The following is a 20424-nucleotide window of genomic DNA, read 5'->3' as shown; positions in this document are numbered from 1 at the left end:
TCGATTAGCACAAGATTTCGTATCCCAAGGAAAAAATGTTACGGAGTGAGGGTAGTCGAGGGAAAACTCCGGATTCTTGAACTGAGATAAGATATTTAGTTGTAGACATGAATAAAGTCGCACAGAAATTAGTATCATGTGTTGTGCATTTAATCAGTTAGCAAGTATTTTTTTTAAATATTTTATTTATTTTTGAGAGAGAGAGAGAGACAGCATGAGCAGGGGAGGGTCAGAGAGAGAGGGAGACACAGAATCCGAAGCAGGCTCCAGGCTCTGAGCTGTCAGCACAGAGCCCGATGCGGGGCTCGAACTCCCGAACCGTGAGATCCTGACCTGAGCTGAAGTCGGACGCTTAACCGACTGAGCCCCCCAGGCGCCCTATTTATAAAGCAAGTATTTATTTCGCCCTCGCTGTGTTCCAATCACCTTATAAGTGCTAGGGATGCGAAGACAACGTGTGGTAGTCCTTCCCCCACCCCTCCCATGAGGATTTTATAATACATTGGGGAAGGGACAGACAAACAAGTTTAAACAAATTAACAAATAAGTGCCTCGGGTTCCACCGACAGTGTGATAGAGAGAAGGATTCGATATAGAGGAAATCCCAAGGACATAATGGTCCGTTTTTCTTCAGAGTGACCAGAGAAGACTGAGAGGTGAGGGCTGAGGAGGCGTTTGCTAGAGACAAAGTGCAGGAAGATGATTCTTGGGATATCAGGAATTACAGAGGTGCAGGGGAGCAGAAAGAGCACGCCCCGTGAGGAACCACAACTAGTTCAAACAGCTTCTGGCTTGAAGTGAGGAGCTGCCAGAAGGTAGGCTGTGAGGGGCTTGTAAATCAGATTAAGGAGAACGGCTTTTCCATTATGAATGGTGAAGAGCCACTGAAAAGATGTTAAGCAGTAGTGTAATGGGATAAGATTTTCATTCTACAACTGTGGAGGATGGATTAAAGAGTAAGGGGGGGTCCCAAGGCGTGAGACCCCATGAAGAGCTATGCAGGTAAGAGAGAGGCTGAGGACTTACTTGGATGAGGGCTGCTGCGAGCCACAGAGGGACAAGTTGGTTTGAGCCTGTTAAGCCTGCATCAAGATCAACAAGAATTGGTGATGAGGGTGGAGTGGGATGGGGTCAGGAGTCCTTGAAGAAGTACTCAGGGTGACTGAGTGGATGGTGATGCCAATCGTGGAAGAAAGGACTCAGGAGACAAAGGTTTGGGAAGATACGTTGCTGAGTTTGAGCTTGGTTTTGCTTTTTGAGTTTGAAGGTCTGCCATCCTGGGGACGTCCCTTGTCTTCAACAAACTTCTCTTTCATCTTAAATATGTCTTTAGTCTTCCACTATGCCTATGGTAGGTTGGCTCTTCTACCTCACATACCCCTTTGTGGTGCTCATCTGGTTGTACTATTAATAATTTGTCCAGTGTTTTGTCTTCTGCCATCCGTGAGGTCTATGAGGCCAGACACTGGGTTCTCTGTCTGTCTGTGCCCGCCTTTGGATACCCAGAATCTAGCACAGTTCCTGGCCTGGCAAATAATAACTGACATGAAGGGAATCCATGTTCTGCAGATCAATCGACACACAGGTGTGTGGTCCGGGAGAGGTCTCGGCCAGAGAGGTGCATGTTGGAATCATCGGCATATTAGTCACAGTTAAAGCTAGAAGGCAAAAATAAACCTCGGGGCACCTGGGTGGCTCAGTCACTTAAGCGTCCGACTTCCACTCAGTTCATGATCTCGCGGTCCAGGAGTTCAAGCCCCAGGTAGGGCTCTGTGCTGACAGCTCGGAGCCTGGAGCCTGCTTCGGATTCTGTGTCTCCCTCTCTGCTCCTCCCCTGCTTGCGCGTTCTGTCTCTCTCAAAAATAAAAAGAGTATGGGCTGTCAGCCTGAAGAGTTTGAGTTTGGGCTCTTAAGCAAAAGCAGTGACTGAATTTTGATGTTGAATGATACCGCCACCTACTTCCAAGCCTCTGACACCAGGAGTCCTTTCGTTTAACTTGTTCACCTGCCATAGCCATTGTTCATTCAGGCAAAGGATGGGAATGAGAGAAAGGGAACAGCATTTCACACAGATAGGGGAATGGCATGGTCACAAGGCCCAGAGGGCCCGTACAGTGCTTCTGAAGTACTGAAGAGAGTCTAACATGGTTACAACCAACTTGGACCAGGAAACAAACACATGGCTGGAAGGGTCGGGCCGAAGCTTGGAGGGACTGGAACATAGTTAGAAGTTTGGACTTTCTGCTGAGAGAAGTGGGCACCATTACTGGACTTCCAGCCAACTTGCCTCTTAGTAAGATTACCCCAGCTGTGGGGTGCCTGGGGGGCTCAGTCCGTTACGTGTCTGACTTTGGCTCAGGTCATGGTCTCGCAGTTTGTGGGTTCGAGCCCCGCATCGGGGTCTGTGCTGACAACTCAGAGCCTGGAGCCTGTTTCAGATTCGGTGTCCCCCTCTCTCTCTGCCCCTCCCCCACTTGTACTCTGTCTCAAAAATAAACAAACTATTAAAACATTTTTTTAAAAAAAGATTATCCCCAGCTGGACTAGGAATGGTGCATCAACAGAAGGGCCCAGCTTGTGTTCAGACTTCTAAGTACACAGGGATTTGGGACAAGGCAGAAAGATGGCTAGATGAATGCTGGGTAGAACTGAAAATGGGGACTACGTGGCAGTGTACATACTGAATGCTCAGACTGGCCCCAGATTTCTTCTTCACCCAGCTCTAAGAATATGTACAGCCTGTACCGCCTGGCTGGCTCAGTTTTTGGAGCATGAGACGCTTGCTCATAGGGTCGTGAGTTCAAGCCCCTGGTTGGGTGCAGAGATTATGGAAATGAGTAACATTTAAAAGAAGAGGAGGAATGTATACAACCAGGCTTCTGCTTTCCATGTGGGAGTCTGGGAAAGTCTTCTGAGAAATCTGATCAGATGAGAAAAAAGACCTAAGGATACTGGCATTGGGGGTTCCTCAAGGAAACGGCCTCGTGCGTCGCCCTACAATGAAGTGAAGTCTAGAGCCAACATGCCTCCTTACCCGCCATGCCTTACGCGCATGCACACACAGTTTCCACTTGTACCTTAGCATCCCAGTCCTAAATATGAGCAGACAACTGAGGACTGCCTGATTTTTGAGGAAAGCCTCTAAAATGAAAGACTATGCAAAAAGAAAAAAACTTTTATAAAAAAAGTATCATCCGCAGAAACATGAATATATATCCATGAAACAGCAGAATGTTTTTCTTTTCTTTTTTAATTTTTTTAATGTTTATTTATTTAAGGAGACAGACAGAGTGCGAGTGGAGGAGGGGCAGAGAGAGAGGGAGACACAGAATCTGAAGCAGGCTCCAGGCTCCAAGCTGTCAGCACAGAACCCAATGCGGGGCTCGAACCCACGAACCGTGAGATCCTGAGCTGAAGTCAGACGCTTAAGCGACTGACCCACCCAGGCGCCCCCAGAATGTTTTTCAAAGGCAAAGAACAAAAAACAAAAAAGAGCTCTTAGAAATTAAAAACATGAAAGCAGAACTATAAATTCAACGGAAGTGTTGGAAAGTAAAATTTGAAAAAATCTTCCAGAGGGGTACCCAGGTGGCTCAGTCAGTTGAGCGTCTGTCTGACTCTTGATTTTGGCTCCGGTCATGATCCCATGGTTGTGGGATTGAGCCCTGCCTTGAGGTCCACACTGAGCGTGGACCCTGCTTAGGATTCTCTCTCTCTCTCTCTCTCTCTCTCTCTCTCTCTGTCTCTCTCTCCCTCTGCCCCCTCCCTCACTTGCACTATCTCTTTCTAAAATGTTTTTTAAAAAATTAAAAGAAATATCTCAGAAAGTTGAACAAAAAGTGAAGAAGATGGAAAAAAAAGTTAAAAATACATAAGGAAATTAAAGAACTATTCCACGGGATTCAACACCTGAATAGTGAAAATTCCAGAAAGAGACAACAGAAATATGGAGGGGAATAAATTGTGCCCCCCAAAAAATGTCTTGTAGTTTTTATTTAAGTAATCTCTACCCCCAACGTCAGGCTCAGACTTACAACCCTGACACCTTGAGATCAAGAGTCACTTTCTCAGGGCGCCTGGGTGGCTCAGTGGGTTGAACGTCCAACTTCAGCTCAGATCATGATCTCCCAGTTCGTGGGTTCGAGCCCCATGTCAGGCTCCATGCTGACAGCTAGCTCAGAGCCTGGAGCCTGCTTCGGATTCTGTGTCTCTCTCTGCCCCTCCCCTGCTCACGCTGTCTCTCTCTCTCTCTCTGAGAAATAAATTTTTAAAAAAATTTTAAAAAAAAGAATTAAAAAACAAAGAAGAGTCGCATTCTCTTCCAACCGAGCCAGCCAGGTGCTCCAAGGTCCCAACACATTTATCTCCCAAGCACCTTTTCTGAAGGAGCTCCATCAGAATAAACCAAGGAAAAAATGGAGAGACAGGTTGGGGGAAACAGGGTATCCACCTGAGAGAGAGATAGGCAAAGGGAATCCGCAAGATGGGTGTGAGGGGCGCCCGGGTGGCTCAGCTGGTTAAGCATCTCTTGATTTCAAGCCCCACTCTGGGCTCTGGGCTGATGGTGCAGAGCCTGCTTGGAATTCTCTCTCTCCCTCCCCCACGCTCACTCTCCGTCTCTCAAGATAAATACATAAAAACGTTAAAAAAGAAGAAGAAGGTGGATGGAGCGCCTGGGTGGCTTAGTCGGTTAAGCGTCCGACTTTCACTTAGGTCATGATCTCGCGGTTCGTGGGTTCGAGCCCCGCGTCGGGCTCTGTGCTGACTGCCTGCTCAGAGCCTTGATCCTGTTTCATTCTGTGACTCCCTCTCTCTCTGACCCTCCCCTGCTCACGCTGTCTCTCTCTCTCTCCTAGAAATAAATAAAACATTAAAAAAAAATTAAAAAAAAAAAAAAGAAGAAGGTGGATATGAAGGGAGATTCAGCAGGACGGTCTAAAGATCAGCCTTTCTCTGCTGGAACAGGTATAAAGTCTCTGCTAGAAAATTCTTCAAATGCAAGAGACCAAATTCCTTACGTGTGTTTGTACATCCTTAGCGCGCATTAACACAACTGAAAGAGAATTTCGGGGTGCAGTACCCAGAAAACTAAGCAAGCAAACAAAAAGGAAGCAAGTATTAATTCCAGGAAACGTAAATGGTTCGGAAAAGATCCACAGGGCTCACCAGTGAGGAGCCTTTGCATAATCCTGACAGCGGAAGCACCCCACCGATCCATCCAGAATGATAGCATGTTGGAAGCATGGGAGGCTGGGAAATGGGGGTGTGGTCCTGGCGGGGGCGGAACACAGAGTTAGCAGTGGGAAGTCAAGGCTCAGGCTAAAACAGAGGCATCTAGAAGTGGCAACATTTGCGTGCTATTTTTAGTCTGACATATACAGATAAGTCCAAGGCAAAACATAATAACACGATTGCAAAGCAATGGTCTTTCAGGAACCCTGGGAGTTGTAAGACTATTGTTTTTTCTTTTCAAAAAAGTTTTTTATAGTGTATTTATTTTTGAGACAGAGTGTGAGCGGGGGAGGGGCAGACAGAGAGGGAGACGCAGAATCTGAAGCAGGCTCCAGGCTCCGAGCTGTCAGCACAGAGCCAGACGTGGGGCTCGAACCCACCAACCGTGAGTTCATGACCTAAGCCAAAGTCAGACGCTTAACCGACTGAGCCACCCAGGTGCCCCAAGACTACTGTTTTTTCTATCAGGCTATAGAAGTGTTTGACTCTTTAAATAGTGTCAAGTTGGGGTGCCTGGGTGTGGCTCAGTTGGTTGAGCAGCTGACTCAGGTTCGGGTCAGGGTCTCAGGGTTGGCGAGTTCCAGCCCTGCATCTGGCTCACTGCTGTCAGCGTGGAGCCTGCTTTGAATCCTCTGTCCCCCTCTTTGCCCGAACCCGCTGGCTCGCTCTCTTTCAAAAACCAAAAACCCAAACAAAAACAAGATACACATTTTAAATAAATAAATAAGATGTATATTTATGATTAAAAAAAATACTGGGGCGCCTGAGTGGCTCAGTCGGTTAAGCATCTGACTTGGGCTCAGGTCATGATCTTGCGGTTCGTGGGTTCGAGCCCCACCTCGGGCTCTGTGCTGACAGCTCGGAGCCTGGAGCCGGCTTCTGATTCTGTGTCTCCCTCTCTCTCTGTCCCTCCCCTGCTCATGCTCTGTCTCAAAATAAACAAACCAAGAAAAAGTTGGCGACAAGACAAATTTCAGAAATACTAAGTTTCCTACTTTTTGCCCTTTGCTTCTGCGCTAAATTTTTTTCAGTTTATTCATTTATTTTGAGAGAGAGATAGAGAGAGCAGAAGTAGGTGAGGGGCAGAGAGGAGAGACAGAATCCCAAGCAGCAGAGCCCGATGTGGGGCTTGAACCCATGAACGGTGAGATGGTGCGTTGAGATCAAGAGTTGGTCACTTAACCCACTGAGTCATCCGGGTGTCCCTGCATTAAGTTGTATTCATGTATCCTTTTTTTCAAGAAATGATACCCGGCATGGCAGAAAATTCAAGAAATCCCAAGTGGCAAGTGGGAAAAGCTGTCCCCTGGCCACTGAGATCCCCTTCTCAGAGTCAAGGTCACTCACTCTGTGTTCCTTTATGCATCTCTCCAGAGATGATGCATTCTAATGCAATTGAAGTTTAAAAACAGCCCCGTCACTAGCTAAATTGATTATACTCCAAAGATATAAATCCCTGTCAGACTGAGATGAGCCAAGCACAGGAGACTGGATTTTTCTGGCTCCCGTGTCAGGGAGAGGTTGGCCAGCTTCACTACCTCTTGATCAAGATTATCCTAAAGGCCCATTTGCTCTAAATGAGTTTTAAGGTCCCCAAACTGGCATCATTCAAGAAGAACTGAGCCCCAATGTGTTCTTTCTGGCTGAATCTTTTTTTTTTTTTTTTAAGATTTTATTTTTAGGTAATCTCTGCACCCAACATGGGGCTCAAACTCACGACCCTAAGATCAAGAGTTGTGTGCTCCTCTGACTGAGCCAGCCAAGCACCCCTCCTTTTTTTTTAAATTTAGATTTGAAGATAGATCTTCAATTTTTTATTTTTGTTTTCAATGTTTGTTTCTTTTTGAGAGAGAGAGCGGGACAGAGAGAGAGAGATACAGAGAATCCAAAGCAGCCTCTGTGCTAACAGCAGACGTGGGGCTTGAGCCCTCAAACCACGAGATCGTGACCTAAGCTGAGGCTGGACGCTCAACCGACTGAGCCACCCAGGCGCCCGAGGTCTCCAATTCTTTACATTTCCGCAGAAGTCCAGAGATTCTGTTTCTTACAATTTATACATTTAGGTTACCTGCCTGCCCTTATTCAGTGCCTAAATTATGACCATTTACTCATTGGTTCATCAACAAAAAGAATAAGATGGCATCACAAAAGTGATGACAGATGTATGTTTAATGGCACAGAAAGATAGTTCTGATATATTGTTAGAGACTATACTATCCCATCTCTACTCACTTAACTACTCACGTGTATATACGGACCCTGAAAATTCTGAAGAGTCAATACCAAAGGGTTAATAATAGTCACGTAAGTAAGGCTTCGAGTTCTACTTCTTCTTTATTCCTTTCGTGAAGCCCAACATGGGGCTTGAACCCACAACCCTGAGATCAAGACCTGAGCTGAGGTCATGAGTCAGATGCTCCACAGACTGAGCCACCCAGGCACCCCTATGGATTCTACTTTTATTTCACATGATCATTCCAAATTTTCTACAACAAACCCACGTTACCTGAGTAAGAAAAGAGTATCAAAGTAGGACATGGCTTGTGTCCCTCCTGGTCTTCATAGGTCCTTTGGTTTTGCTGAACTGAAAATACGGACTTTGTGACTTTTGATTAAAAAAAAAAAAGCGCTCACCAGCTGAACTGATTTTTTTTTTAAGTTGAGGCAAGTGGTCCTTCCCAAGGCCCCCGAAACACCACCAGCAGGTGGCAGCCTGTTCCATTTGTCCTGCACTGCGGCTTCCAGACACTGGAGGCCTTTGTCTGGGTCCCAAATGTGACAAGCCTGGTGTCAACCCAAGCCTGGGCCAAGCCGGCCCCTCGCTCTTCTTTTCTCTCTATTCCACAGCCCAGAGCCAAGACTGCGGCCCAGTGGGGGTGAGTGGAAGTCCCCTCGGAGCCACCTTTCCCCCCAGCAGCAGCCTCCAGCAACCAGGGCGCTCGGAAGTCTCCTGAACTGGCTGGAGGTTTATCGTACCATCAACTGCTCTATCAGCACCGCATCAGGATACAGTAATTCTCATTTATTTCTCATCCTCACCAAGGAGGCGGAAGGGCCTCTCCCTCAATTCTGCTCTTTCCCTACTTCCGGTTTGGTGACTCCCAACCTCTCTTCCTTCAGGGAGGCCGTCGTCAGTGGGGACAAGTCTCTGAGGAGTGCTTGAGCAGGTGGGGGTGGGTGGGGGGAGGCCAAAGAGCGAGATGCCCAAGGAATGGCCTCACTTTCCTGCCAACTCCCTCATCGCCTCCCCTTCGAAGCGAAAGGAGTGCCAGCCCTCAGCTTCGGTCAGGTCACGGGCTCCGAGGGCCTTGTACAAGTTCATGGCCCTCTCGTTCCAGTCCAGGACTGCCAGGCGAAACTGGGAGCAGCCCCTTTCCAGGGCCACCTGTGGGAGGAGATGCACTTACTCTTCCCCTCAAACAGGGCAAGGCTTCCTCCCCATTCAGCCCGCATACACGCTTGCTGGTGGCCCCATCCCTCTCCTCACCTCAGCCACCTTTTTGATTATTTTGGAACCAATCCCCTGACCTGTTGTGGGGGGAGGGGGGAAGAGGCAAAAAAAAAAAAAAAAAAAAAGATTGCTTCAGTTGAAGGGGATCCAAAAAGGCCATAGGGCTGGGATCACGGGACAGGGGATGCTGGTGGGTCTGGGTTGATTTCCTACCACCTCTGCCTCAGCCTCTGCCCCCCCTCCCGCCCCACCCCTCCCCGTACCCCGATATTCGGGCTTCACGTAAATATCTTCCAGATAAACGTTGCGCCCTTTCCATGTGCTATAGATGAAGTAGTACAGCCCGTAGCCCACGACCACACAGGGCCCTGAGAAGGAGAGAGGAAAAGGGGCTCAGGCCTCTGGGCCCCTGAGCGAAGCCTCTGAGAGGGACAGGCAGAGGGGACCCTCCCAGGTCCCGGGGTTCTTACCCTGTGGCTCCCCGGGGGCGGGAAGAAGTTCAGCCACCAAACAGTGATAGAAAGGATTCTCTCCGAAGCCATCTGCTCTCAGGGCTGCGGAGACCGAAGTCGTGGTCAACAGACAAAAAACCTGGGTGTGCGCTGGGCCTGGGACCCCATCCCTCACCTCCTCCCCAGCCTCCATCGGGTCGCGGGTGCTGGGCCCCCACCTTCCTCAGTGATCTTCACCTGGTCGGAGAGTTTCTCGTACTCGGCTAGTTCCTAGGGTGTGGGGGACACAGGCTGGGTCAGGGCAGGGGGTCCTGGCTGGGCAGAGGCCGGGTCAGGGCAGGGGGTGCCGGTGCGGGGGCAGGGCAGACGCTGGGTCAGGGCAGGGGGACCCCAGGGTGGGGACAGAGGCTGGGTCAGGGCAGGGGGACCCCAGCGTGGGCAGACGCTGGGTCAGGGCAGTGGGTCCCGACGTGGGCAAAGGCCGGGTCAGGGCATGGCGTCCCGGCGTGGGGACAGAGGCCGGGTCAGGGCAGGGGGTGCCGGTGCGGGGGCAGGGCAGACGCTGGGTCAGGGCAGGGGGACCCCAGGGTGGGGACAGAGGCTGGGTCAGGGCAGGGGGTCCCGGCGTGGGGACAGAGGCCGGGTCAGGGCAGGGGGTGCCGGTGCGGGGGCAGGGCAGACGCTGGGTCAGGGCAGGGGGACCCCAGGGTGGGGACAGACGCTGGGTCAGGGCAGGGGGACCCCAGGGTGGGGACAGAGGCTGGGTCAGGGCAGGGGGACCCCAGCGTGGGCAGACGCTGGGTCAGGGCAGTGGGTCCCGACGTGGGCAAAGGCCGGGTCAGGGCATGGCGTTCCGGCGTGGGGACAGAGGCCGGGTCAGGGCACGGCGTCCCGGCGTGGGGACAGAGTCTAGATCCCGGCAGGGTCCGCCCCCGGGGCGCGCCCCTCCCGCTGCGGCCCGGCCTCCCCGCCCCCACCCGCGGCCGCGCGGCCGGGACCCGCTCCGGGCCCCCGGTTTCCGGCCCGCAGCCGTCACCCGAATCAGCCTCAGGATATTTCCACAGTCTCCCTCTTCGGCCTGTCGGATCCGCACGGAAGCCGTCGCCATCCCCGCCGTCTGGGACTGAAGTCCGGGACCCTCCCTTCCGTTCCGCAGAAGGGGCTGAAAGGCAGGGGTGCCCTCGTTCTGGCCTCCAAACCGGGCCCCGCAGAGCCGGGAGCGCCGCGGGCAGCGCGCAGGGGAGCGGGGGCCGCGGTGGCCCTCCGCGCGTCGCGGCCCCCAGCGCCCCGCACCCTGCCCGGGGCGCGCCCCCGCCAGCCAATCCGCGGGCGGAGCAGGCGCGCCCCGCCGCCCTAGCCCTGCCCCCCACCGCCTCCTCCGCGCACGCGCCCCGTGACAAGGCCCGTAGGGCAGGGGTCAGGGCCAGGCTGCAGTCACCTCGCTGTGGTTGCCCGGGTGCTGGGTGTCCCGGCCTCTGTGGTTGAAACCCCACGGATCAAAAGTCACCTGCCACCTGGCCCTAAGCACACCCCCCCCAACCCCCCACCCCGCACCCCACCCCCGGTGCTAAGCACCCTCCTCGCCTTCCCTGGCCCCGCTCCAGCTCTGAGAGCTGTTTCCGAGGGGTCTTGAGGGGCTCCGAGGGTCGCTTTTCTCGGGAGTAGTGGAAGAGGGTGACGAGTTTCTCTGGGTCCACGGGGAAACCTTGCAATCACTGGGTAAGAGAAGATAATGAGCAGCGGGGGCCGGGGCCTCTTCTTAGTAGCCAGTAAATCACACTCGGGGACAGTACCTCCCGCTGAGGCCTGGGAAACTAGTGAGGGAGGAGCTCAGCAGACACCAGGCAGTGTGCCTGCACGATCTCAATTAATCCTCATTTGCAGTCACCCCATCAAGTAGGTATTATTTTTCACATGTCGCCAGGGAGGACGCGCTAAAGCAGTATGGTGGAAGGCCTTACCCAGAGTCACCCAGCTAGATATTTGCTATTCCCCGATTCAGCTGCTTTTTTTTTTTAATGTTTATTTATTTTGGAGGGGAGGGAGGGGCAGAGAGAGGGAGGGAGACACGGATTCCAAACAGCCCGAGGCTGACAGCAGACAGCCAGAGGTGGGGCTCAAACTCACCAACAATGACATCAGGACCTGAGCCAAAGTCAGATGCTTGACCGACTGAGCCACCCAGACGCCCGCCCCTCAGCTGTCGGAGGGAGGATGCTGCTCGGGGTGCCCGGCATGGCTGTTCTGGGATCTCAAGCCTGGGAAGGCAGCCTCCTCTGGTGGGCAAAAGACTTCGAGGACCCAGGTCAGGCTCTAGAAGGAGAAGGGTAAATGGAGTAACCTGTCCGAGCTCCTGCAATTTCCCAGCAGGGGGAGCGTAGTCGAGGACCTCTGTCCCTCCCCAGATTTGTCCCCGCAGAAGGGGGTGGAGGGTCAGTGCCCGGTCTCCTGCCCCCCTTCTTCCCCCCAGGGCAACCTTTAACCCAATACCAACTGCCTGTCCCCAACATATTCTCCCCAGGGTGATCTGAGCCACAGACAGGACCGTGCCTGGTCATGGAGGGCAGAGGTCCGCTGGCCACATCGCCACGGCGGCGGTTGCTGCTTCTGCTGCTGTTGCTGCTGCTGCTACCTCACAGCCACCAGGTACAGGCCCCGAGACCTAGTCCCTGCATTTAGGTTCAGGATTGGGACAAAGTGCCAATGTCCCCTGTGTGCAGTGGAATGAGCTACACTGGCTTGGCCTTCTTCCCTTCCTTTCCTCCGCTTGCGCGGCAGCTGTGTGACTCTCCTGCTGTCGCCAAGTCTCTGGGGCGCCCTCCTCGTTCTACCTTGTTTATTTCCTCTCTCTGATAGAGGATCCAGGACCCTCCGGCTGTGCACCTCAGCAGTGCTTCAGGACAAGGGCCTGTCACCATCATGACCTTTGACTTCACCAAGATGAGGAAGTATGAGGTTGCCACGGCCCCTTCACCTGGTCCCCGGACCCCACCTTCCGTCCCTCACATCTTCCCTTTGTCCTGCGTCCGTGCCTGCCACTCCCCATCCCCGGCCCTGCTGTGTCCCCACAGGGCAGACCCCGCACGCCACCTTTCCTAACGTGTCCTTCCAGAACCTCCTCCTCCTTTGAGCTTCGAACCTGGGATCCAGAGGGAGTGATTTTGTACGGCGACACCGACCCCCACGAGGACTGGTTTATGCTGGGACTTCGAGGTGGCAGGCCCGAGATCCAGATGCACAACCACGTGGCCCGCCTGACAGTGGGCGCTGGGCCCCGGCTGGACGATGGCAAGTGGCACCAGGTAAGCCGGCTCTGGGCCCGAGCTGGTCCCCGGAAGAGGAAGGGAAGCGGGTTTGCGGGCAACCTCTTACCTCTGGGGTCGTTTTTAATCTGCAACAGAACCCCCATGGAGTCGCTATTCTGGTCTCTGTTTTTTCGGAGGGGGATTCAAGGCTCGCGCCTTGAGTGAGCCCAGGATGCTAGCTGTCGCCACAAGTCCATGTTCTTCCCGCCGCACGTGGCTGCCTCTGCCTCTGTGGACGGGGGGGGGGGGGCAGGCCCCGGGGGGGCTCTGATTACACTTGGCTCCTCCCTGCAGGTGGAAGTGAAAGTTCTCGGGGATTTGCTGCTGCTGACTGTGGACGGAGAGGAGGTGCTGTGCTTGAAACAGGTCTTCGGGCCTCTGGCCAGCAGACCCCAGCCCGTCGTGAGGATTGCAGTGGGAGGGCTGCCCTTCCCTCCCTCCAGTCTCCGCCTGCCGGTAACGACATCACAGGGGTGGGAACCAACCACAGCTGGTGATGTGTTGCTGGTTGGGGGCGGGCGGGGGATCATGGGGGTCTAGGGCCACACTCTTCAAGGGGAGGGGACAGCATCACAGCTTTGCAGGAGAGACCAAAGGCTTGGGTCTCAGAGGGGAAGAAACTGAGCGTGGAGCGGCTGGGAAGGAGGCTCCTGTGTCTCGATGGCCACATCCCCGTGTCTTCCCTTCCCTGCACCGGCTCCAGCTGGTCCCCGCCCTGGACGGCTGTGTGCGCCGGGACAGCTGGCTGGACCATCAGGCCCAGACCTCGGTGTCCGCCCTCAGTGGCAGCCCCAGGAGCTGCGGCGTGGAGTCCCAACCCGGCTCCTTCTTCCCTCCAGGGGCTCACGCGGAATTCAGTCTCCAAGGTAAAGACGATCTTTCCCTCCGTGGCCAGCTCCGCGTCTGCCTCCCCCGTCTCCCTCCACCACTGCTCTCCTTCTACGAGTCCCCAGCCTAGAGTCCTTAGGAGGATCACTTCTCCCCCCAGACCTCCCCCAGCCTCATGCAGAGCCCTGGGCCTTCTCTCTGAGCCTGGGACTCCAGCTGGCAGCAGGCTCCGGTCACCTCCTTGCCCTTGGGACCCCAGAAAACCCTCCCCGGCTCAGCCTCCAGCTCCAAGATCAAGTAAGAGGGGGTGCTGCCTGTATTCAGTGGAGCCTGGGAGTGGCAGGAGGGAAGGCGGACCCTAAATCGTCAATATCAGGAAAGCTTAAGGTGGGGGACAGGGACACGTCTTGAAGCTTCCCACAGCAAGCAAATGGCATTTTTTTAACTTATTTATTTAGATTTGTTTTCCTTTACTTATACTTTTTAAAGACTTATTATTTATTTGTTTTTAAAATTTATTTCTGAGAGAGAGAGAGAGACAGCGTGAGCAGGGGAGGGTCAGAGAGAGAGGGAGACACAGAATCTGAAACGGGTTCCAGGCTCTGAGCTGTCAGCACAGAGCCCGACGCGGGGCTTGAACCCACCAACCATGAGATCGTAACCTGAGCTGAAGTCAGATGCCCAACGACTGAGCCACCCAGGCGCCCCTATTTTTTTAATTATTTTTTTAATGTTTATTTATTTTGGAGAGACAGAGAGACAGAGCGTGAGCACGGGAAGGGCAGAGAGAGAAGGAGACACAGGATCTTAAACAGGCTCCCGGCTCCGAGCTGTCAGCACAGAGCCCGACGCGGGGCTCGAAATCATGAACCGCGAGATCACGACCTGAGCTGAAGTCAGCCACTTCACCGACTGAGCCACCTAGATGCCCTAATTTATTATTAATCTTAGAGAGAGAACATGCGCGCATGCATGTGCTAGTGGGGGAGAGGAGCACAGAGGGGGGAGAGAGAATCCTAAGCAGGCTCCGTGCTTGGGCGAGGAGCCCACGGCGGGGCTCGATCCCACAATCCTGGGATCATGACCCGAGCCGAAATCAAGAGCCGGATGTTTAACGGATTGGGCCACCCACGCGCCCCAAGAATTTATTTCTTAGTAATCTCTACACCCAACGTGGGGCTTGAACTCACAACCCCAAGATCAAGAGCCACATGCTCTACCGAGTGAGCCAGCAGGTGCCCCCACAATGGCTTTTTTTAAAATTGTATTTGTGTGGGATCACTGTGGTTTTAGGGAACATCAAGCCGGGAAAATTTGGGCGGCACATAGGGGGTGGAAATGGTGGGTAGATAGAAGGTGCGGCTCAGAGGCTCAGATGAGGCAGCAAGGGCAGGGTCACAGGGGGTCCGGGCGGTTTGGTCTTTCCTCCCCCAGTCACGTCCCTATTCCACACGCTCTGCAGAAAGTGGTGCTGTCCTCTGCATGGGGACCACAGCTGCATCTGCCTCTGGTCTTGGGAGCCCCTCTTCAGCTGAAGCTGGCCGCGTCTGGGGTAACCTTGAGCCAGGGGCCTGAGACGGAGATCCTAGCCCTGCGTCTCTCAGACCCTGGCTCCCTCCTCAACCTCTGGGTCCAGCCCCACGCACGCCTCTTCCTGGGGGCCCTTCCAGGTATGAGAATCCCGCAGCACATCACTGGGGTCAGCCAGAGGGGAGGAGGAGGCAACTGAGGGCACTTATTAGGGAAAGGAAACTTCTGGAAGGGATGGAGGGGATAAAGAGCCAGTGGGAGGAAGTGCTCTAGAAGACTGAGGTCAGAGAGCCGGGGTAGGGAGGAGCTTTGTGGGTCCAGGCTGCCCTAACGACCCCCTGTACCCCCTCCCTCTAGGAGAGGCTGCTTCAGCCTCCTTTTGCTTGGATGGCCTTTGGGCACAAGGCCAGAAGCTGGACATGGACCGGGCCCTGAACAGAAGTCAGAACATCTGGACTCACAGCTGTCCCCAGAGCCTAGGCAATGACACAGACACCACCCATTAAACCTCCAGCAGAGAATCCCCTTGAATGTCACTCATTCATTTATTCAACACATCTTTACTGGGTATCCGCAACGTGCAACGTACGAGGCACCGTGCTGAGCGGTGGGCTGTATCGGTGACTACCCCCCACTTCCTGCCCTTTTGCTGATCACAGTCCCCTGGGGGGTCCTCCATCTGAGACTAACAAGCAAGTGGATAATTGGAAACTGATAAGCGCCGTAAAGGGAACTGTAAGAGCTTGGAGACCCGGGGCCTTAACCTCGTCTGGTTAAGCCTCTCTGGCTGGGAGTCCAGCAGCACCCGCAGACAGACACACACGTGCGCCAGATACGGGTCACTTCCTGGGAGCCAGGAGCCCACCTCCTTCCCCAGCCTGTGGGACTTCAGCTTTCCCCTCGCCGCCGAGGCGGGCCCGGAGAGAGGTCTGGAAGGAAGGGAAGAAATGGATTCCAATTATTCCCTTAGCAGGGCCACTGCTGTGCCGAGAATGAGCAGCAGGGGGCATGAGAGAGCCATCAAGGGGTGGGGGCAGGGGCTTTGGGGAAAGGGGTGGAAGCCGCAGGGAGAAGGAGAAAGGGAGTGGGGTAGAGGGCGAAGCAGCCTGCGTCTCTCCCAGTCTCGCTTTGGTGCACTTGCCGCGTTCCCAGACGAATTTGTGTCGATTCCATCAAGCCAGAGCTGGTTTATGCTGGTCTCAGCTGGGAAAAACAGATTCACGAATAGCTCGGCCCTCAGAGAACGTGGTGACCCAGTCCCCTGCCCCTTTCCCGCACCTCTGCAGAATTTTGGTGTCCCAACCCCTACTTGGGGCACCCTCCGAGCCCCGGCGCTCCATTCTTCCTCCTCTAGAGAACCGTTAGCTAGCCCATCCCCCGTCTCCACAACCCATGGAGATCCCAGCGTCCCAGCCTCCTGGCTTCTTAAAATGATTTTCCTACCAGTCACCCCGGCAACAGGGTGAGTCACTCATTGGACATGTCATCCCCCTTCTGCAGGGATCAGCCAGGACCTCAATGCCCCCAGGGTAAGGAGGTTCCAGGAGAGACCTTGGCGTGGAAGACACAAAGCGTCTCCTTGGACCCTCGCAATTCCCAGTTTGCTGGTCTATAGCCGCTCCCACACAGGCAGAGTGTTTTCGGAGCGTCCTCAGTGTGGCCGGGAAGCCCAAATTCAACCCCGGTCCCCTGGGCAATGTTCGGGGCCTGCCTGGGCCATTGGGTATGTCCATTCAACCGAGAGTCATTGACGACCTACTGTGTGCCAGGCACTGTTCTAGACACCGAGGATAAGTGGATGGAAGACAGACACGATGCTTGTTCTTGTGGACCTAACGGGGTGGGGGGGTGGGAGCAGACAGCCCGTAAGAAAAATAAATAAGCGTGATCATTTCAGGTAGTGGTTGGTGCTATAAAGGGAATAAGATCCTATAACGTAATCGAGGGCGGTAGTCGACGACAGCCTTAGCCGGGTGGTCAGGGACGGCCTCTCTAAGGCAGTGTCACTTGAGCAAAGACTTGAATAATGAAAAGAAACCAGTCCCGTGGGGGCCTCGGGTGTGAGCCAGTGGGGGGTGGGGAGGGTTAAAGGATTTAAAGGCACCTGGGTTTCCATCAAGGGTTCTTCTGAGCGGCAGCCTCCTGAATTTTCGTCCCTGAGGATTCTTCCCGGGAGGCTGGCTTTTGTCTCATCCCTGCACCCCCAACCTCTCTTTCTCCAGGCTGTCCTAGATTCCAGGATTCCTGATTACCATCCAGAGCTGTCTACACTCTTTCATTAAGACTGACTTTGCCTTGACACAGACTCTGCCAGGCCCCCAACGAGGGTGCCTACAGTGGCTGCCCAGTGTCCCCTGCCTCTCTCGCACCCTTGCAGACTCTTCCGGAACTTGGCAGGATACCCGACAGCCTCCAGGCCTGGTCCACCCCCTCACTCCCCCTTCTGTGCTTCCTCTCTTCCCTCCCTCCTTCCCTTTCTTCCCTTTTTCCTTCTTTTAACTGAGTTTCTCGGTTGACCGTACTCATACCTCTGAGTTAGGTAGTCCACAGGGACCCCAAAGATGAGTGAGACTCAGCCCTGGTCCCGGAGAACCAGAGTCTTGGGGGAGAGCTAAGGAGACACGTGCGATGCCTTAATACACATCCCTGTGAGAATGTGGTTGCAAGTTCTACCAAGGACCGCCAAGGAGGTGAGCTTTTCAAGGTATGAACTTGAACAACTCCTACAACTCCTGACCTGCCAAATGGGAAAGCTACCCCACTCCGAGGCTTGTTGTGAAGATTTGACCACGGGGATAGGCCCTCGCACACCCCTCTCACAGCGGATCAGGGGTGTAGGCCTCGCACAGTGCGTGGCCTACAGCAAGTGTCCGATGCACGAGAGATGGTGCTTATGATGCGATCATTAACCTCGTGCATAGTTCCTTTCAAACCTTCTTTTGTTGTTTAAGCAGGCTCCACGCCCAATGTGGAGCCCAGCGCGGGGCTCGATCCCACGACCCTGGGATCACGACCTAAGCTGAAATGCAGAGTCGGATGGCTCAGCCAACTGAGCCACCCATGCGCCCCAATTTCCCATCTGTTTTTATCGGAGTATGGTTGACTGGGATGTACCGCCTTAGCTATTCTGATGGCTCAGTGGCCTTAAGTGTCTCAGTTCGGGGTAACCATCTCCGCCGTCCGTCTCGAGACCTCTTCACCTTGCGACGCCAAAACTCTGTCCCCGTGAAATAATAACCCCCCGCCCCCCCCCACCTGTGTGCCGGAGCTCTCTCTTCTTTCCTTGTTCTTGTCTCTGCAATGACCCATCTTGCTGGGAACCCAGACAACTGAGACGCTGGGATTTGGTGGGGAGGAGGATCCAGGCGCCCCGGCCTCATGACAGGCTCAGGATTTGGGACAGCGGGTGTGGGAGTTTTTATTCCCTTTCTTTCTCTGGAGATGCCGGAGGCAGGACTGGGGTCTGGGAAGAGGTTGGCTTTTTTTTTTTTTTAATTTTATTTATTTAAAAAAATTTTTTTTAATGTTTTATTTATCTCTAGGAGAGAGAGAGAAACAGCGTGAGCAGGGGAGGGTCAGAGAGAGAGGGAGTCACAGACTGAAACAGGCTCCAGGCTCTGAGCTGGCAGCCAGCACAGAGCCCGACGCGGGGCTCGAACCCACGAACCGCGAGATCATGACCTAAGTGAAAGTCGGACGCTTAACCGACTAAGCCACCCAGGCGCCCCCCCCTTTTTTTTAAAATTTTAAATGTTTTATTTATTTCTGAGAGAGAGAGCTGGCTGTCAGCACAGAGCCCAACGCAGGGCTCGAACCCACGAACTGTGAGATCATGACCTGAGCTGAAGTCGGACGCTTAACCGACTGAGCCACCCAGGCGCCCCAGAGGTTTGCTCTTTGACCCCCATTCCTTCCTTAGCTAATTTCCCTGGGAACACCGAGGCTGCAGTTACTGGAATGCTCCCTCCAACACACCCCTTCCTCATGCTGAGCCTCACAGGAGAAGAAGAGGTGCACGGAGCAAGAGGTATGGCAATCTTCCCCTGAAACCCACGGAAGACATTCATTCTTTTCGAGGGAGCTGGTGTACAGGGCAGAACTGAGCTCGCAGCCTGGGGGGCCTTCCCCAGGCCAGTGTTTGCCAGGCTGTGTGTGTTGAGGTGCGTGTTAAGGGTAGGATCCAGGCCTCATCTCTCCAGATCGGACCGAGCTCATTTCGATTCTCTTTGTCTGATGAAGGAAAGGGCAAGTAGCAGAAGGAGCCACTGTGGGTTTAAGCGCAATTCGGCCACCAGATGTTGTTTTCCATAGCGCTGTGGATTCCTTGGGTATAGATGGTTTAAACGAAGTCTAAGACAGAGGCCTGTTCTCGAAATGCTCGCAATCTGGTTGAAAAGATAAAATGGGGGCGCCTGGGTGGCTCAGTCGGTTGAGCGTCCGACTTCAGCTCAGGTCATGATCTCACGGTTCATGGGTTCGAGCCCCGCGTCAGGCTCTGTGCTGACAGCTCGGAGCCTGGAGCCTGCTTTGGATTCTGTGTCTCCCTCTCTCTCTCTGACCCTCCCCTGCTCACGCTGTCTTTCTCTCTCTCTCTCTCTCAGAAATAAATAAACATAAAAAAAACTCCAAAATACGCCCTTTGGCCTACAAGGACCTATGTGATCTGGCTCCTACCTCTCGCATCTCTTGCTACATTAATCTCGCCTTCCCCTCTCCGAAGCCCAGCTTTTGCACTTAGACTTTCCTCCTTCTGGAAGATTCTTCTCCAACAGGTCCCCGCAGTTCTTTGGGTTCCTTGGGTCACACACTGAATGTTAGCTCTTCAGTAAGGCCCTCCCGGCCCATCCAGGGGGCTCTCTGGCACATCACCCTGTTGTATTTTTTCTGCATGATATTATACTACATTGTTTTAGTTGTTTGCTTGTTTTCATTGTTTATTGGAATGAGAGTCCCAGGAGCTCAGGGACCAGAAGAGTGCCTGGCTCTAAGCAAATGCTCATTAGATACGCGTTGAACGAATGAATGGGAGTTGGGGCTGGACTCTGAAGGGTGGGCCGCCTTCCAGGACGAGGGAATAACATGGATAAAGGTGTGAGGTCAGGAGTGAGCACAGCCTGTCCCGGGAGTGGCCAGCTTAGCTCCAGCAAAGGACCAGTTGGGTCCTAGTGGGAAAGGAGGCTGGGGACACAGGCTGGGTCTAGGCGGTGGGATGCCCTGAGGGGCAGAGAAAAGAATCAGGACTCCGTCCTTTGAGGCCACAGGAAGCCGGCGAAGACCTTTGAGCTGAGGAGTGGCCTAATTAAAGCTGTATCTGGAGACAATTAATCCGGAGCCTGCAGAAGGGGCTGAAGCAGAGCCCGCTGTGTAATTTGCAGGACGTGGTGAAAAGGAAGGTGTGGGATCCCTCGGTCAGAAGGCAGGTGGGGCGCCTGGGTGGCTTAGTCGGTTAAGCGTCCGACTTTCGCTTAGGTCATGATCTTGCGGTTCGTGGGTTCGAGCCCCGCGTCGGGCTCTGTGCTGACTGCCAGCTCAGAGCCTGGAGCCTGTTTCAGTCTGTGACTCCCTCTCTCTCTGACCCTCCCCTGCTCACACTGTCTCTCTCTCTCTCTCTCTCTCCTAGAAATAA

At 53.8% G+C, this 20424-nt stretch overlaps 2 protein-coding genes and 1 non-coding gene across 3 annotated transcripts; 2 read left to right on the top strand and 1 right to left on the bottom strand.

Annotated features, from left to right (window-relative positions):
• The first annotated feature begins 5993 nt into the window (after positions 1-5993).
• Positions 5994-6078, top strand: TRNAP-UGG. Its single transcript has one exon. It is a non-coding gene; the product is annotated as a tRNA-Pro (tRNA).
• A 1800-nt stretch (positions 6079-7878) lies between these two features.
• On the bottom strand, positions 7879-10344 carry SAT2 (spermidine/spermine N1-acetyltransferase family member 2). The gene is made up of 6 exons (XM_039231627.1): positions 10172-10344; positions 9354-9405; positions 9154-9237; positions 8947-9051; positions 8720-8760; positions 7879-8617 (listed from the first exon to the last, which is right to left on the bottom strand). The coding sequence occupies exons 1-6, from the start codon at positions 10241-10243 to the stop codon at positions 8450-8452; spliced, it is 522 nt and encodes a 173-aa protein (XP_039087558.1). The 5' UTR covers positions 10244-10344; the 3' UTR covers positions 7879-8449.
• A 993-nt stretch (positions 10345-11337) lies between these two features.
• Positions 11338-15321, top strand: SHBG (sex hormone binding globulin). Its single transcript, XM_039231625.1, has 9 exons — positions 11338-11440; positions 11657-11781; positions 11992-12083; positions 12248-12437; positions 12735-12896; positions 13144-13306; positions 13429-13565; positions 14731-14938; positions 15156-15321. The coding sequence occupies exons 2-9, from the start codon at positions 11692-11694 to the stop codon at positions 15302-15304; spliced, it is 1191 nt and encodes a 396-aa protein (XP_039087556.1). The 5' UTR covers positions 11338-11440; positions 11657-11691; the 3' UTR covers positions 15305-15321.
• The last annotated feature ends 5103 nt before the right edge of the window (positions 15322-20424 follow it).

The sequence above is a fragment of the Hyaena hyaena genome, unplaced genomic scaffold (assembly GCF_003009895.1).
Source record: "Hyaena hyaena isolate Hyena2069 unplaced genomic scaffold, ASM300989v1 scaffold_58, whole genome shotgun sequence".
NCBI classification, from domain to species: Eukaryota; Metazoa; Chordata; class Mammalia; order Carnivora; family Hyaenidae; genus Hyaena; species Hyaena hyaena.
This window is presented reverse-complemented; position numbering and strand designations above follow the sequence as displayed.

Coding starts and splice junctions, on each gene's coding strand:
- SAT2 (XM_039231627.1), bottom strand. CDS start 10,243: ATGGCGACGGCTTCCGTGCGGATCCGACAGGCCGAAGAGGGAGACTGT. Junction 9,052..9,153: donor CGCCCCCGGGGAGCCACAGG/GTAAGAACCCCG, acceptor TCTCCTTCTCAG/GGCCCTGTGTGGTCGTGGGC. Junction 8,618..8,719: donor TAATCAAAAAGGTGGCTGAG/GTGAGGAGAGGG, acceptor CTCCTCCCACAG/GTGGCCCTGGAAAGGGGCTG.
- SHBG (XM_039231625.1), top strand. CDS start 11,692: ATGGAGGGCAGAGGTCCGCTGGCCACATCGCCACGGCGGCGGTTGCTG. Junction 12,897..13,143: donor CCTCCAGTCTCCGCCTGCCG/GTAACGACATCA, acceptor CACCGGCTCCAG/CTGGTCCCCGCCCTGGACGG. Junction 13,307..13,428: donor CGCGGAATTCAGTCTCCAAG/GTAAAGACGATC, acceptor TTCTCCCCCCAG/ACCTCCCCCAGCCTCATGCA.